General features: G+C 45.1%; 1 protein-coding gene across 3 annotated transcripts in view; it reads right to left on the bottom strand.

Moving 5' to 3' along the window:
• Nucleotides 1–1,514: 1,514 nt before the first annotated feature.
• Nucleotides 1,515–18,122, bottom strand: part of LOC126547073 (uncharacterized) — a 198,173-nt gene continuing 181,565 nt past the window's right edge. For all 3 annotated transcript variants that reach the window (XM_055062915.1, XM_055062920.1, XM_050194925.2), the window contains 3 exons: nucleotides 9,071–9,446; nucleotides 8,417–8,534; nucleotides 1,515–4,997 (listed from right to left, as the gene is read on the bottom strand). In XM_055062915.1, coding sequence (XP_054918890.1) covers nucleotides 4,867–4,997; nucleotides 8,417–8,534; nucleotides 9,071–9,446 — 625 coding nt within the window. In that variant the 3' untranslated portion in view covers nucleotides 1,515–4,866. The remainder of the gene's footprint in view (nucleotides 4,998–8,416; nucleotides 8,535–9,070; nucleotides 9,447–18,122) is intronic.

The raw sequence follows: 18,122 nt of genomic DNA, 5'->3' as shown, positions 1-18,122 counted from the left end.
ATGCGGGGCAAAATTGGCAGAAACGTAGCGAAAGCGTGAGGGGAGATGGTAGAGGGCAGAGACGACCATAATTTCAGAAAGATAGGGTTTGGCGGCTCATGGCGGCTCAGGGCAAACAGGCAAAAACAACAGAACTAAATATTTTAACTGTGTCTGAGCCATACAAATTGACTGACGAAATCGAATAAAATATTCGGGCTTACAGAGAGGTTTTTCTAACGAACACATATTGAAACCCTGCAACAAGCCTGGCCGGGCATAGTGTATCGAAAAGAGGGCGTCCTCAGTAGTTTCAAATCAATCTGCCGCAATCGCGAAAAGCATGCCTGCGTCTCATTAAGGAAGGCAGCGACAGCCTCCGTTAGAACAATATTAGTTCAGTGGGCCAGGAATGTTATGAAACCCGCAGGTGCATATTAAACCTGTGGATATATATATATATATATATATATATAGCAGCAAAAATTACAAAAAAAAGGAAGCTCCCCCATTTTTCTGTCAGGGATTTAACCGAGCAACGTAGAGCGCGTCGTATATGAATCTTTACTTAATAAAGACACGGCTCCAGGCATGCTTCAAGCCTGTAGGGGCAAGCAACATTCTGGTATATATATATATATATATATATATATATATATATATATATATATATATATATATATGTGTATATATATGTCGTATGATAAGAAGGCAACAAACACTGACATCGAGGATAACATAGGGGAAATTACTTGTGCTTAATGAACGAAATAAAGAAACCATAAATTAATGGAAATTAAAGTGGTCGAAAAAACAACTTGCCGCAGGTGGGGAACGACCCCACAACCTTCGCATTATGCGGGCGACGCTCTACCAATTGAGCTACCGCGGCGCCGTTTCCCCATCCACTTTCTTGGGTAATTATGTGTACGAGTAGAAAACCCTGGGAGTGTTAGCCAGCGCCACCACTCACAGACCTTGGCAGCGGATGTGAAACATCCTTTCTGCCGCAGGCGTCACGAGAACGTGATATCTTTATTTGAAGGCAACCGGTCAATAAACTCACACATGCTACCTGAAGGCATCAATGTTGCCGTACTCGAAACCCTCGTTGTGTAATAACGAGAAGAAAGGGGGTTAACCGAGGGGCCTGATTTTTATTATTCATGTCATAGGCCAACAAACACTGACACCAAAGACAACATAGGGGAAATTACTTGTGCTTAATGAATGAATTAACAAAACGATAAATTAATGAAAATTATATATATATATATATATATATATATATATATATATATATATATATATATATATATATATATATATATATATATATATATATATATATATATATATATATATCACTGCTCCACAGATTTCGACCGGTGGAACACTCGCCGATTTTCCCACCGATTTCGATTTCGGTCCATTTGTTGCATGTCGCACCAATATTCACAAAGACTGACCACAGAAGGTGCAAGATACACGGCAAGGCTGGAGGCCTTTCGGTAGCACGCATCAAAGGACCAATGTGTGTCTACTTCTTTTAGTCGAGGGTGCAGACTACTCGGCTGCACAAGGAAGAACCAATAAAATAGGCACCACACATTGTTTCAGCGCGCAGTGTTTCGCATTCACCTCAAAGCGTTGTGCAACGGCAATCGTTTCCTCAAATGGAAGACACCAATGAAAAGTCTCATATCTCGGTTTTCGACAATTTTGTTCTCGCTGAGACCCGCGTTCGCAAACGCAAGAATTGACAAAAGAAACAGGCGAGACACACAAACAGCAACGAGAGCACGGAGTTCTCATCTCTGTTTGTGTGTTTCTTTTGCTTCTATTTGACATTTTGCGTCGAAAACCTTAGTCTCGGCAATCATTCGGTTCTCGCTACACCCGATGTCCAAGGCTAAGGGCGGCAAGGAAATAATCTGCAAATAAAAACGCGTCGCCTCGGAGAAAGCTGAAGCTCGTACATCGCACTTTAGTAGCAAATACCACGTTGAAGCAGCGTGCGCTATACATAGACCCTCAGTACAGACAACGGCATGAAATTCAGGACTCATGAGTGCTTGCGTATAAATATACGGGGAGGACAACAACAACTATGGTCAGGATGGCAGGACATGTGGCAATATGTTATCAATAACGAATGTCCTTACACCAGCCCATGACTCCTGCAACATCGCGTAATTTTTTTCCGGGACCAGAGCTTCGTGCGGTGGCGCTAAAATCTAGCAAAGTGTTGATTTTTCTGATAACGTTCTAGCCACTGCGTATTACATAAGTCTTTTAGCACGCATGTACTGTGAAATCCAAGTCGAACGCACATGCATTGAAAAGAAAACGTGAAAATGAATGAACCTCTATGAGAAATCCCCATGGGATGCAGGGGTCTTCCATCAAAATAAGTTTAAATTCAAGGAGCGGCCTTCAGTGGGTCAATTATCAGTTGTACAATTTTTTTCCCACGTGTCCCAACATGTGCTGGGTAGCTGCTGAATACTCTTCGTCTACAAATATTGACTTTGAGAAGTTCACAGTGACAAGTTAAAAATCGATCACATCCTTCGCATTAGCCATCACGACAGCCTAAATAGACAAGTGCGAATGTGACCAGCACATTTAGAACACATGATAAAGTGCTATTGGCATAGCGCGTTGAAGAAAACAATGAAGTTTTCTAAGCAAGAACTCGCGGTAACTCCTGAATGACCATTAGGCCCACTGTAAGAATGCTCTCAAAACCCTTTACTTAGCAGCTTCAATGGCGCTACGTTTGCGGCGCTAGCTACTACTCATATACAGATAAAAGATTCTATCCTAGCCGAATCACATATAAAAAAAAATATGAATTCGCGCTCATTTACGTGTATAGCGACGACGTTAGGCACGGTCAGGAAAAATCGCACGCTGATGTAATGCTTCAGTTATGAAAGTGCGGCCATGTCCTGCATTCTTTAGTCAACGTCTTATATTACTTGCGAAAGAAAAATGCAAAAGGATAGACAGTTGGGTGAGTTGGTACGGTAACATGATTTTGGCTTCTAGCGCGAAGTGAAACGCTTCTAGCGCTCGACCTGTCTGCTCCTTTCTGTGTCCGTGTTTCACTTCGCGCTAGAAGCCAAAATCATGAAAGAAAAATGGGTACAACAATAGGAAACAACGGATCTTCCTTTGCCGCTTGACCATTTTGCACGTTCTAAAAAGAACAGATTACTCACGGCGCTCTGTATTCAACACGAGGTAATGATTCTTCTTCGATCGCACTGCCCATCAAGAACTTAAAGACTCTTTTATTACCAAGCTTTTAATAGGAAAGAGGAAAATAATCGTTTGCACATCTACCTGGGATTCCTTTCTTTTTTTTGAAAACCGCTTATTCGCACAGAACAATGCTCTGACAAAGGTTCATTCTCGAACGCTCTAGCTGGCCTTCTATAGTCAGGTCTCGCGTCTAACTGACGCTGGGTGCTCTCACCGTCATTGCCGTCGTTTCCTGAAAGGATGCTTCAAAAGTTCAAAAAGTCAGGAAAGCGACAGAGGGTGAGGAGACACCGGCTTTATGAATGATGCAGGCACGTAGGAGATGAGATCGTCCCTACCGCTCTAGGCTCACAAAATCTTGCATGACCTGAAGAAAACAGAAGAAAAAGTTCTTCCGGTTGAATTTGTTTAGCTATGCGTGAACGACTCTAAAAAAAGAACAAAAAGAAAAAAAACGTTATCGTAGAGGAATTGTGGACATGCAGGCGTACCGCTCGCATTCTTATGGAGCCATTGTGAAGTCACAGGGAAAAAAAAACAATAAATCCTGCCGAGTTCGATTCAATCCCTTGCTTCTTAATAACCGCGTTCATTAGGCCATTCGCAAGCTTTATACCTACATTGTCTGCCACCGCTGTCACAACAAGCTGTTATCCAATGCTAACGTTGCCAGCAGAGGAGTCAAAAAGCTAACAGTGAGAAAAACTCTGAAACTCTGTCGTAGATTGTACCGTCTCAAAGCCAACTTTAAGAATGCCAAATAGTGGTTTGACTTGCTTGTTCATGGAATGCAACTTGGCGGTGCGATGTTTTGAAGGGCGTGCCGTTAGAAAATGAAATTATAGGGATGATTGCATGCCCATGTTCTATGTTTGCTCACAAAAAAAAACAAAAAAAAAAAACAACATGAACGATGATTCATATGACAAAGCTACAAGAACCGAAATAAGATGAGTGAAGCAAGACACTGCCTGTGATCAACATCTATGATATAAATAAATGAATTACTACACGACGCCTTTGAATAACGTGGTCCAGTGCGAGGACAGCCAATTGACCAAGAAATTCGGGCTGCAATCAGGCAGTCGATGGCTTCTCAAATTGGTTTGCCTTTTATATGCCTCGTTGTTAGATACAGAAGTGTCTAAAATGTTCAGCACTGCGAAACTACGCTAAAGAAGGAAAGAAGGAGGGAAACAAACATAAGAAACCTGGTAAAAAACAGAAATGTTCCAAAACTGTATCCAATCAGCTCTTGCTACGATTTTAGAACGACCGCAGGAAGCTCATCTTGAGAACGCGAGTTCTGCGTTCTTGTATTTCAGAAAGCGTACGGGGCATTGACGCTCAAAGCGGGGGAGGACAACGAACAACCGTCAGGCTACAAAGGGGGCGTATACGGTTTCCCAGGCACATCTACAGGGTCAGCAGTAGCGGGTGGCAACAAGGGAATTGACAGGGTCCCGGAGGAAGTCACGGTCTACGAGACACATCGTATTCCTGCGAGATTTCGCCGCGCCCCTCGGGCAGCGCATAGATGACCGCTGGGAAGACAGTAGAGATAGAGAAACACGTGGCGGCAGAGGTGGCGCAGAGAGGGCGCTGGTGTCGGGCCGCTCATGAGCGCGGCAGCGCCCCCTTGCGCGCCATGGCGGCAACGTTGCGCTTGTTCTCGCCGCGGGGCCTGCAGCGCTTCGCAAGGCGCTTAGGCCTGTCCTGGGGCCACGGAGACGTCGCCTCGGCAAAGTCTGTAGGTTCAACGAAAAAGTTGAGGGGAGGGAGGAAGAGAGAGAGAACGATCGTACGTCAGTGATGCTGTCACGTAGGCCTTTATTAACCGCTGCTGCGCGAGTGGTATAAATGGCCGGGGACAATCAGTTTTTCATATATGTCACGTCTGCAGTGTGTCGCTCTTACGGCGGGGCTGTATATTGCTAGAGCGCCATACAATTTTTGTGTCCTCACACAAAAACTATCATCATCAATGACTCATAGCCCCGTCAGGCAGATGCTACAATCACTCAGCAAAGTGAAGCGGACAGTGCCTACATACTTTAGAATTACCCATACAACATACAGAACATCATGTCGAAAACTGTCATCATCAATGGCTCATACACCCGTAAGCAATGGCCCATACACCCGTCAGCAAGCAAAAAGTGCAATGGCCCATATCCCCGTAAGGCTGAGGCTACAAGCACTGATCAAAATGCAGCGAAGAGTGCGTACATTCATTGGAATCACGCATACAACATGCGTTGTCGGTGATTTCAATGTGCATGTGCCGGTACCGAAAAGGGAGTGGTTTACGCGTTTCGTGTTTGAGACATTTCGCTTGCGATGACGCACCGATCCGGCCCAACCGACCACCCAGCGGTGTACGTGTATCGATCGATTTGGCCATATCAAAGAATGTGTCTGCAGGTGCGAGCATGCCGATCGGTGTATACCATAGCTACCACAAAGCCATTTTGACCGTCATTACTAAGTGTCAATGAGTAATAGAATAAAGTCTTCACCACAAGTTTTCTTATAGCACAATTTTTACAACTCCGGTGGTCCCCATCTTTGCAGGGCGGGGTTGCCTTAGTTTATTTGGCTGGTGACCGTTTATTACTGGATTATTTATTTTACATATTGCGGCCAATCTTGGACTATAGGAGGAGTGGCGATAACATCATGTGCCAAGTGCAGAGAGAAAAATCGGTCAGAGTGCAAAGAACGGACATTTCCGGGCAATGCATTCCAACGTTCAATTGCTGAGGAAAAAGAAAGCAATGCTTGTACATGCCAGTTATGGATTGCAATGGCAAAATATTTAGGTTGTGAGAGCTACGGGTGCGGAAAGGTTTAGCAAACTCAATGTATTTATCTAAGTGGGTACAGCGTGGAGAGTTAATTAAGGTGTGCAGGAACTTTATGCTATCGTTGCAGCAAATTCTTGCCAGAGGGGTTAATTTGAGATAAGAGATGTTAGAAGAAGGTGGAAAATACCTATCGTAGCGATGGTAGGTAAAACGAACAGCTTTATTTTGTGCGGATCTTGTTAGTATAGTTGTTATGGAAAGGGTTCCAAACTATAGATGCATACTCAAGGTTTGGGCGGATCAGTGTTTTGAATGTCAGCAGTTTATCACTGTTATCTGCAGTTGTCGCTCAGCGCAAGGCGCGCCTGTTGCATTCGGGACCTCTGTGAGGTGGGTTCGATTCCGTTGGGCATCGGATAAATTTAACAAATCTTTCTCGTCATTGTAGAGCGGCGCATTCTCAGTGGCACACACCTAGCTATCCAAGTTGGCGTCAAAGACGTTCATCGAAAAGCGGCACACACCTAATGGCACATGCCCAATCGAACACTAGCACAGACTGAGTGGCAGAAACCGAGTGCTCCAAGTCGGTGTCAAAGAGCTCCGCTGAGCAGCGGTGTCTACCCAGTGCCGTATCTGCAGCGAGCCATGTCGGCTCGAAAGAGGTTCGTTGAAGAGCGGCACATATGCACACATCGGCACGTGCTCCGTGACCCAAATTGGTCCGGCGACTCACGCACGTCGTCTCATCAAGACTGTGATTTTACTTTCTTTTGCATTTACCGCATGCATGCGTCGAATCGGGCGCTTACTCTATGCTACTGACAGGATCACACGACCTGCATTTCTTTCTTTTCCTTTCCTTTTTTCTTCTACCCACTTTCTTCTAGGGCATTTCGTCTCCTTCGTCCCGTTACCTGCAGAGTAGCATGTAGGCGGAAATACGCTAGCTAAACACTCTGCCCTTTCAATAAAGAGCTTTCTCTCTCTCTCTCTCTCTCTCTCTCTCCGACGATTGGTTTCGAACCCTGTTCCCTCAGCACAGCCGCCCGATGGACTAAACCGTTCGACCATGGACTGCGAAGTGGCCCAGCTAGGCAGGTAAACGGTTATAGGCATAAATACACAGATTTATAGACAGTTAGTCCCAGGAAAGTGCGTGAAGAAGTCTGAGAATGCTAAAGCATTAATAAGGAAACGATTATAGAGATAGACGAATCTCGTGTAATTGAACAACCTTCCAGTCACATCTGTCACTATACCCTGAACTGAAGCGCAGTGTCGGTTAGGTACAGCTGTGGAGTTAAAGTTATAGGAATGCGAGCATAGATTACAAATTTGGAAGGCATCCAAGCTTTTATGTGATTTGTTTCGAGCCGATAGCCATGCAGCGCAAAGTCAACAAATGTACCTCGTAAATGCGTTTTGTCACTCAGCGTGGATTCCACCTCGTCAGTAGCTTATTTCATCGAGTCCGATTTTCCAGCGAATACAAAGCGCTTTTGTTATATCTGTTGATACTCGAACCGATATGACTTGATAGTTAACCAGCCCGAATTTTGATTCGTCATAAGTACGCAAAGCACAATATTGTGAGTAGAGCCCCGACATTTGTATCTCGCTTTAGACAAGAGGAGCTCATCAAACTTGCACGTTTCTTGTAGCACCAGACTCGCCATTCGAGTAACGGGCCTCGGTGATTCGAATTGTGCCAGGAATATTTATACCTCCTAATAATAATAGCTATGCACTGGGTCGAGAAGGACGAGGTGACCCACAGCGATGCGTTATTAACGATCACTGCCGATCTACTTTGGCACATGCGAAGTACAAATACTTTTCACGCGTGTGCAAGGTCAGCCGAAGCAAGCGCGTTAATTAGTTCCGTCTATGGAAATGACAACTGACGATAAGCACATGTGCCTTTGCTTCATTAAAAAGCTCAGTTTATCAAAAAACATAAAAAAGAAACTCACTTCAACAATGTACTGCAAATATAACTCGTAGACCCAAGGCCCCTGCCTCAGAGTGGCATGCCTTAAAAGGTATCTTCCGAAATGTGTCGACATCCTTCACCACCTTTCGGCAAAGGCTTGTCTCACGAGTCGGAAAGCTGTAAACTGACCACACATTTACATAATTCCATCATGGCCGTCTCTCTCAGCCGCTCACTCACTCAATAAACAACAGACTCACTGAGTGAGAAGGTCAAGAAGATTTGACTCACGAACAGTTTCTCGGGAAAGAAACTGTTAGTCCTAAACAACTGCTGACAACTTCTGCGCTCAAGATTTTGGAGACTTACATATCATTTTCTTTATAAAAACAAGCTAGAAGCATTCATAGACGCGTACACTCACCGGTGTTCAGTAAAGGACGACGGTAGTTGAAAGGTGGAAGCCTGCCCATTCTGGCCATGTGTCCCAAGTTTCGTTTGACTTCCTCCAGTGATGGCACAAGTAGCAAATCGTCCGCATCCTGCGACAGTCAATACAGGCAGAGCAACTGAAGCCAACTGAACTGTGCGATCATTTCTGACTGCGCGGTGAACGCTCACATGTTAGCACCCGTTTACCCACCGTCGGTTTAAATCTTATTTTACATGTATGTCCCTGTCCTTATTGTAAGGCAGTATCCGCCGCGATGGAGCAGTGGCCGTGGACTGCTGCTGTTGCTTAGGTCGCAGATTCGATACCCAGCCGCGGCAACCACATTTTGACAAGGGCTAAACTGAAAAAAAGTTAATGTACTTAGATTTACGTACGCGTAAAAGAACCCCGTAGGTGGACAAAATTAATCCTTCGCCCTCCACTATGGCGTCTCTCATAGCCCCATTGTTTCTTTGGGGTGCTGTAATCAATCAATCAATCAATCAATCAATCAATCAATCAATCAATCAATCAATCAATCAATCAATCAATCAATCAATCAATCAATCAATCAATCAATCAATCAATCAAAATCAGTCAATCAATCAATAAATAAATCAATCAATCAGTTTAGTATAGGCACACCTCGTCGTCATCGTCGACGCACTCGGGTGCCTCGGAGGCCTCGTCCTCGGGCACAAACCCTTCTTCCTCGTCCGCGCTGGCCTCGTGGGCCTGAGAGCCCGAAAAGCGACGCAAAAACTCGGCCCTGGTTCCTCGCGCCTCTGAGGGCGCCGCCGCTGCGGTCGGAGGCAGCCAGCCGTTGCGCGCCAGGGCGGCCACGTTGCGCTTGGCGCGCCCCGGCGACGCGGGCTGCCGCGCGGCCGATGTTGACGCCGGCTCTCCTCCGAACCGCTGCTGCTCTTCGCGCTGCGTTTCATCGTGCTGTTGCTGCTGCCGCCGCCGCCCTTGGCCGCTGGAGACGTCTCTTCGCACACGCACAGACGGCAAGAACGAGAACCTGCGCGAAAGAGAGAGGAGAACGGCACCGACCAGTTCATGGAACGTGATAAGCCAGAATTTTGTTTCAAGGACTCCGCTTCAGGTGACACCTACATGAAACAAACAACCCATCTGCAGATGACTTCCGCGTCCAGTGGCTTTCCACTAGCTAATGTACAACTTGTCGTAACCTCAATCTTTGGGCGATAAGACCTCTCCTTAACAAGGGCTCCAAAACATATATAGATAGGACACGGCGTTCATTTCTGAACGGGAGGCTCATCAGCGAAAGTGAAAGAAACGCATGCACAAGACTTCTCGTGCATATTTTTTTCTAGGCGTCTCTTGCGAATATCTACATGCCAGAGGCGGCGTGCTGCATGCTTCCGCGTGTTAGGCTAGGTTAAATGACTGATAGTAACCGCATTCATGTTGAACTTCATACATGCACGCAGTATTTAAAGGAACGCGTGGTTAGACCAACGGGGTGACCTTGCCCTGTCAATTGGAGACGTGCCATTGGACGTCGAGACCGATTGTCATGTAGAGGATCGAGCAGAAGAAAAGCCGGAATAGTATTACTCTACTGAGCTAGCATGGCTAACCACGGATACTCCCAGTGGTTCACATACTAGTCTGTCACTTAACGGTACATCCGGGAATGATCCTGCTGGCATAAGGCTTTTTTTGCGGAACGTCAACTTCGACGAAAGTGTTACGCTTCCGAGGCGTTAATTGAAATCGTGCGTCCTTCCGCTGTCGCGGGTGACAAGCGACCATGCTATCAGCAACAGCAAACAACTTCACTTTGGGACCGACAACAAACATCATCTGTGTCTTCACACCGCGAATTCCGCGTACAGTGAACGCGGGGTTCTAGATGGCACATACAACCAGCGAAACAACGAACACAAATGCGACATGATTAACCGTGTCTCGGTTGGCCAAGTCAGGGGCTTAGTTCGTCGGGCGGAGCCATACTGTCACAAGTTTTACACCATTCATTCACTTCACGATACCTTCGAGACGATTACAGCAGCCTAGAAAGTGACATTGAACTCACTGCTCCAAGAGCCTCTGGTGGTCGCGCTGTGCTTCACTCGCATGGCCGTCACCACGCCCGTGGACCATGACCTCTTCGTGTGAAAAAATGAAGGGAATCCTACGATAAAATTGGGGCTGTGTATTTGTTTGCCCAGCCACAAGGAAACTGGTAGTACCTTTAAGGGTAGGCCTCAGCTGTAGAAGACGAAGGCGCTTCCGAAAGAGTGTTCTCTTCTTTTTTTCTTGTTTTACTTCCTCGAGTTCATTTGTGTGCCCCCAGCACCGGGCAAGCATGTCTGTTGTTTTCTTCTAACACCTCTGAAAACTTCGTCACGTTTAGGTACGATCAACTCGAGCTTTGGTAGCCAACCGGTGAGTCAGGACTGTCAGAACCATCGAGATTTCCTCGATCTATGTGCTTCTACGTTATATTCGACGTGATTGGCTTTGCAGCTTGAATTTGTTAAAACGTTGCCACTTCTTGCAATGATATGGACAAGAAAGTTTAAACATAAATTATTTGTAGATAAACTTATGGGCAAAAAATTCTAAACATTAATTATTTGCAGATAATTTTTTTATAATTCACAGCCTACAGTTCTTGAAATCAGTTACGACCCGGTGGCTTAGAAAATACTTATGGTCGGTTACTTCCAGCATGAGGAACTAACGGTCTGGATTGCTCGCGAAAGTCCACAATATTGCCGTTAGTGTAAAACAGCGTGACACTATAATACTATAACAAGTATGAGAACAAAATAGGTGGTTAAGAGCGGCTTCGCAACTGGGAAATGTAATGAAAACGAGACATAATAAAGCAACTAAGTCAGGACGTCAAAAGCAACTAACAGCAAACATTCACACTTGTACGAGGGAGAAAACGAAGGCGCCGATAGTAAACAAAACAAAAAGAACCAATCTCAGTCAAGATGCTTGCGTTTGGTAGGTATATATGATAACTGAGTACAACTCATGGATGAACGATGCCGAGAGCCCTTCCTTTCTTCCCAATATGCAATGCTTCTACTACTTTTGTTTTCAGTTGCTTATTATGACGAAGAGTGATAGCTCAACGATCAAAGGAGGCAAGCAACACCCACACGAGCCACTGCGCGCTTACAACAGAAACACTGAGCCGTTAGGAAATCCGCTGTTGGAAATTTTCTGATATTAGTAAGCCCTTAAAGTTAAAGGCAACTTCTGAACTTCTTTTCATTTCAATATAATGTGTTCGGCTTGCACATCTCAGGTCTCAGAGCACAGTTATTATGAAGTCACTATTGATTTCACCATCGATTCAGGACTAGCCGAAGGGAGAAGTCGAATGCAAAGGGACGTGACCTAGTTACTGTTCTTACGTCAGGTGAGTACCATTTCTATGTGCAGCCAATGATATTGACTTCTTGACTCACTTCGTCGCATAGTTCATCTATTCCGGCTTTAATTCTGCAGCATGGAATTCTCATCGATGCTGTCTTGCCGGCTTTTCTGTGGCCAACTTTGTTTTAACGTTCCTCGAATTTCCTTTTCATGACCCTATTTTCTATAGGCGCATGAACACCTTTTATCCTCAAGCCATCCTGGTTCCCCCTCCCTTTTAGCCCTCCCCCCTTTGCATCCGTCTACAGCTTTTAAGGTTACTCGGATGGGGTTAAATGACCTACGGGTTTTGTCGTAGCGTCGTTCATTTTAATCATATAACTTCAGCTGCTTTTTAACTACCAAAGGTTCGAGTTGGCAGTGGAAAGCTTGCGAATTTCATATGATGTCATAAGCCGGACGTTTGATTGACCCTGAGTGTTTAATGCTAGATGCTATCGACAAGCATTGCGGGGACCCAATACTGTAATGACCAGCTGTCCAATATGAGGTAACGGGTGCGCTCGATCGATTGAGCATATTTTACGCCCCATCAATGATGTGCTGCCGTTGTGGTAGAAGTCGCGCGACTTATGCCACAGCGGCAGTGTATTGCTGCGGCATTCTAAAATATTGGACTATTCAACTTTAGCCGCCTATTGAATCTCTTCAGGAATTTGAAATTATAACTAGACTCTTGACTACAGCGACTCTCATACCGAATACACAGTTTTGGGACGTAATATATGCTCAATCGATCGAGCAATCTCTTCGCAGAGCAGTCTTGAAACAGCTGTCCAGTTCTAAATGCGAAGCATTTCTTGGCGAACATTTACTACTTTGACAGTATCTATCTGCCGCCTACGTCTTGGTGCTCACGTGGTCATTTCGTTAACTTGGTTGGTACCAAATTTGGCATAACATAACAAGAGTGTATGAAGAACATAGATGTTAGGTAACGACATGAATACTATGACATGTGTATCATGTAGCTCATGAAACAGCCATCTACGACTTGGTGCTCTCATGGTCGATCCGTTAACTTGGCTGCTACCAAATTTGACATAGCATGACAAGAGTGTATGACGAACATAAATGATAGGTCATGACATGAATATCATGAAATGTGTGTCACGTAGGTTATGAAACAGCAGTCTACGTCTGGGTGCTCTCGTGGTCGTTTCGTTAACTTGGTGTGTACCAAAACTGGCATAGCATGATAAGAATGTATGACGAACATAAATGATAGGTCAGGACATGTGTGTCATGTAGCTCATGAAACAGCCGCCTACGTGTGGGTGCCCTCATGATGTTTCGTTAACTTGGTGTGTGCCAAAACTGGCATAGCATGATAAGAATGTACGACGAACATAAATGATAGGTCATGACATGTGTGTCATGTAGCTCATGAAACAACCACCTACGTCTGGGTGCTCTCATGATGTTTCGTTAACTTGGTGTGTGCCAAAACTGGCGTAGCATGACGAGAATGTATGACGAACATAAATGATAGGTCATGACATGAATATTATGACATGTACGTGTGTCATGTAGTTTATGAAACAGCCGCCTACGTCTGGGTGCTCTCATGGTCGTTTCGTTAACTTGGTGTGTACCAAAGCTGGCATAGCATGATAAGAATTTATGACGAACATAAATGATAGGTCAGGACATGTGTGTCATGTAGCTCATGAAACAGCTGCCTACGTCTGGGTGCCGTCATGGTCACTTCGTTATCTTGGTGTGTACCAAAACTGGCGTAACATGACAAGAATGTATGAAGAACAGAAATGATAGGTCATGAAACGACTGGCATGACATGTGTGTCACGTAGGTCATGAAACAGCCGTCTACGTCTGGGTGCTCTCATGGTCGTTTCGCTAACTTTGTATTTACCAAAATTGGCATAGTATGAAAAGAATGTATGACGAACATAAATGATAGGTCACGACATAAATGTCATGACGTGCCTGTCATGTAGGTGATGAAACAGCCGTCTACGTCTTGGCTCTCTCATGGTCGTTTCGTTAACTTGGTACACTGCCTCGCATAACATCGATTTCCACAAGGCGTCGGATCTGCCGGCTTTTTTTTTTCCCATCTTAAATGGCACAAGTGATGGTGGCCATGAACGTTATTTACTAAATACATTGGCCACCGAATCTCCAATATGGTAAATATTTGAACTAACATGGCAATGGATCAAAATGATTCATCGATTGTTAAACTGGTTTGTTGCACCAAGTGAGTTTCACAAGAAAAGCTTGACCAGCAATACTCTCCTTATGCTACTGCACAACGCACAAGAAAGTAAATCATCCATGCCCAGCAAATCAGTCTGGCGGAGGAAGGTAAGCTGAAAACGCAGGACTGTTCACCATCCCCAGCCCTTCAGAAACACACTACAACGCGTGATTTGAGGGGGTAATATGGTTTATGCGAAACACCGCAGGCATGCTTTCACACACACCTAGTTTGACCTAACCACGAAGGTAAACCTCGGCTTAGAATTGTAATTAAGGTATCAACATGTGAGCTACTAAATTAATTCCTGCTACCTTCCCTCCCTCGCACCATCCAAGATTTCGAAACACGTGACTCAGGTTGTAACAGTGCTATTAGCTGGATAGCGACCATCATGGTTAGGTTAAGTTAGCCGTGTCGCAAAGCCTGCTAAGGGAATTTTGCGTATCCTCTGTTTATTCCAGTGTGCGCAAGTTATCGCATGTGACTAGGCGCTAAAATGAGGGACGGAAGTAAATGATTCGAAGTAAAAGACGACGTAACAATCGTGCAGGAACCTGCCGTTGCATGAGCATGCACAAGGATGATGACCACTCAAGGTACGCTTGTTTTTTCGGTGTTCACTTATACTCTACTTCAGCAGTTCCGCGCAGCGCTGTGGAAGCTACAGGCTTCTTCGACCAATCAAGGGGGCGAACACATCTTAAATGTGCCCGTCCGCGCCCTGTCGTCTGCGGAGGAGGAGGCTGCATCTACTAAGACTGCAACTACACAGCGAGATCACCTCTTGTGATAGCAGTGATAGAAAAATTTTTCCGTATTCGCTCTGACACAAAGAAGGCATGCGTCGTCAAGATATTTCGAGATACAGATCAGAAGAAGATTTTAAGAGACGGCGGAATAGGATGGTTCAGAAGGTGCACTCGGTCAGAAGGTGTCGCACAGGATGGTGGCACCGTCTCTTGAGTACTCTTGTAACATACACTGTGCATGATGCGCTCGCTGACATTCGTAAGTGTAGGCACTTTCTTAGTCAAAATTCGGGCATGTTTACCGCACTCATTCCGCACTTTTCCACGTATGTTCAACGCCAAGTCATTCGTTCCATTCGCGTAATGAGGCACTTTTGAACGATACCATGTAAGTACGTCTGCATACGACATCTTTTACGAATGAACCAAGCACTGCCCAGGAGGGATTCCTCCGCGGTGTTTTGGCTGTGGCGACTATACGTATGAACTTAGCCACGGTCACATCAATTACTGCTTTGTACTTTGTAAATGCAAATTAATGTTTGTACGGAAGTGCTGCAATAATTTCTTTTTGTTCTCTACACGTTACCATTCGGACAAGTGGAGAACTCTATTTTCAGTATCACAGAGCCTCAATAAAAATTTTAGTAAAGGACGATGCAAAATTGCGCCACAAAACGCCCTGCGGTCTGCAGAGAAGCTTTCAATACCTGCCGACAAGACCCCTTGTCGAGGTCATTAGTCGTCCACCGAGTTCCGAACTGTGGCCCTACATCTTGCTGCGCAAGAATCTGTGCTGGCGGGTCGCGTGGCCTAAGTTCTCCTGCACGGAGCTACTGAAGCAGAGCATAGTGTGCGCGCCTTCCCTATTATCTGGGCATTGGCGTACGGTGTCCCCCTGAAGAGGTGGTACGCTTAACGAGGAGGAAAACAATAGTCAAAGACAACTTGGTTCCATCCGCCAACGTCACTATTTCGTGGCTTTTCTTTATTAATTTAGCAATGAATACATGTCACGAGGCTTCCACTGTGTATTAGGGTTCAGGCTGGGCACTAAATTATGAAATCAGAATTATGCACCAGTTTAAGCTAGAAAACCTTCACGCTATCCCTCCAAAATTGCAACTGCGACCCCTTCGAACCAACAGCACATTCAGCTACTCGACAAATTCACAAGACTAAGATACCTAGCACAGTGATTGTCATGATTCTGCATCGATTGTCGTTTAAGTACATGGCTAGATTCTGAACATCGGCACAAGTGTAATAAGAGCAGAGAAATACGCCAGAGTTTAGTTATATTAAACACGTGTATGTGTGCCATAGTTTCCTCACGTCCTCGTTTACACTCAGCCCGACATTTAGTCTATGGTTTACTGAACTGTAGTTTGCCATATTAAGCGACACCAAATATTATCATTGTTCGTTTTGTAATAGCGTCCAAGTACAAGCAAACAGTGAGACAAGAGAACGCATCTGCAATGATGCCGCTGTGACGACAAAGCTTGAGCAAGCGTATGTCAGCACGGCACGACAGGTCAAGCGTGCGACCTCCTGCCAGAGCGCCGCACCATGTAATGCCAAACACCGAAAAGTTAACAGTACCAGTGCTCGGCGCAACACGAACAACTTCAAAATGAATGCACACGCTATTGGAACAGTGGCCATGCAACGTTTCCAAACTGGGGAAGTGTTCACAAAACTTTTCTTGCGTAAATCTCATCGGCGGTTAACCATCAATGTGACGACCGTTTTGTCATCGCACCAATCATTATAGAGCCTTGCATCATACGTCGCACGTTACCGTGATACGTGATAAATTAGGCCCCCTGCCCTTGCTCTGCCTCTAAGCGAAACCACAGGAGACATGACAAGCGATCAACGTTTTATCACATGCTGTCGTTGCATACCGTGCTATAGAGCACAGAATAAAGATAACGATGGAGCGAATAATTAGGCTCAAAAGCCTCATTTTTCACTACATCTTCGCTATATGGTGAGTGGTCCACACCAGGAAGGCTAATGCTGTGGCGCCATCTGCTAGGCGAAAAGCAAAACGCTTTCGAGGCTCGGTGTCGGTTTTCTAGGCCTAGCAGCGTCAAAGCAAGCAGTTGATCAAAATAAAATTGGTCAAACCTTTGTCCTCAGCATGCGATGGGGCTCAGCGATTGCTAATTTTACCGGCTAACGAAAAACAGTTTTTACGCAAGAAGAGTCTTGTGAATACAGACCCTCCTCAGTTTCTACAACTACAATAGGCGGCGCCATTAGGCTGCATTAAGTCATCTAACTTCCAGCTTAGCTTACAGAAAGAGCGGCGTGGCCGTAGAAGAAGAAACTGGGCTGCAGTGCGACTGCGTACGTGTGCCTGAGAAAGAACTAGAATCGACAAAAAGCTCTGCGGTCTAATTGTGGACCTGAATGCCTTATAAATTTTATTGAAGTGGACATGGTAAAAGCTCATTAAGTTGGTTTGTTCTGCGCCTCGAACAACCGAAAGGCATGTGGTTTGATAAGACAGACAAGTCATCGTTCCTGCTGTACAGGACTAACTTTTGTTGTTTTTACTCCAGTATTCCATTTTCTTTTTCTTGTGCGCATCGCGTTACGCCCTATATATTTTTCACGCTATATAGCCCAAACCAGCAGTACACGATGAAGGTCTCATAAAACGAACCGACTCGTCTAAGAAACCATGTCCGTGCTGAAGTTTAATAATTTTAATTCGAATGAGTAACGGGAGACGAAAACAGTCTATGGTATGTGCCTACTGAAGACAAATGTGCAGCTTAGCGAAACGTCGACACAAAGTACCAAGGCTCGATATTGTGTGTGGGTGCGCCCGTGCGTGTACGTCACAGGCGTCAGAATTAAGCAACACGAGTTTCTACACACGACATCTGGACTTAGTTGGCAAAGGCGAGTTAGCAGTAAGTATGGTAACTGGTTTAGCTATTTCTAATTAGCACTGCTCACAGAAGGAGAAAGTTTTTCGTTACAAACGTGTCTAGCCTCGTACTTTTCATGCCGTCATGTGCTCCTCCCGTGCACTCCGTTCGTAATGCTCCTTTCTCCGCTCGTCCTCTCTCCTGGCAGTGTTTAATGACACTAGAGTAATAGTAAATTTAAGCCGCTTTCATGACTCTGGCACGTCTAGCTTAATTTACACGAGTAAGTGGAACAGAAACTATTCCGATTGTTAACCACGTAGGTCCACAGTTCCCTCAAGCTCTGAATCGGAGTCACAGTTGCATCGTTTACGTAACACTTCACCACATCAATAATGATAGGCATCG

Source organism: Dermacentor andersoni, chromosome 3 (genome assembly GCF_023375885.2).
Source record: "Dermacentor andersoni chromosome 3, qqDerAnde1_hic_scaffold, whole genome shotgun sequence".
In the NCBI taxonomy this organism is placed as follows: domain Eukaryota; kingdom Metazoa; phylum Arthropoda; class Arachnida; order Ixodida; family Ixodidae; genus Dermacentor; species Dermacentor andersoni.
This window is presented reverse-complemented; position numbering and strand designations above follow the sequence as displayed.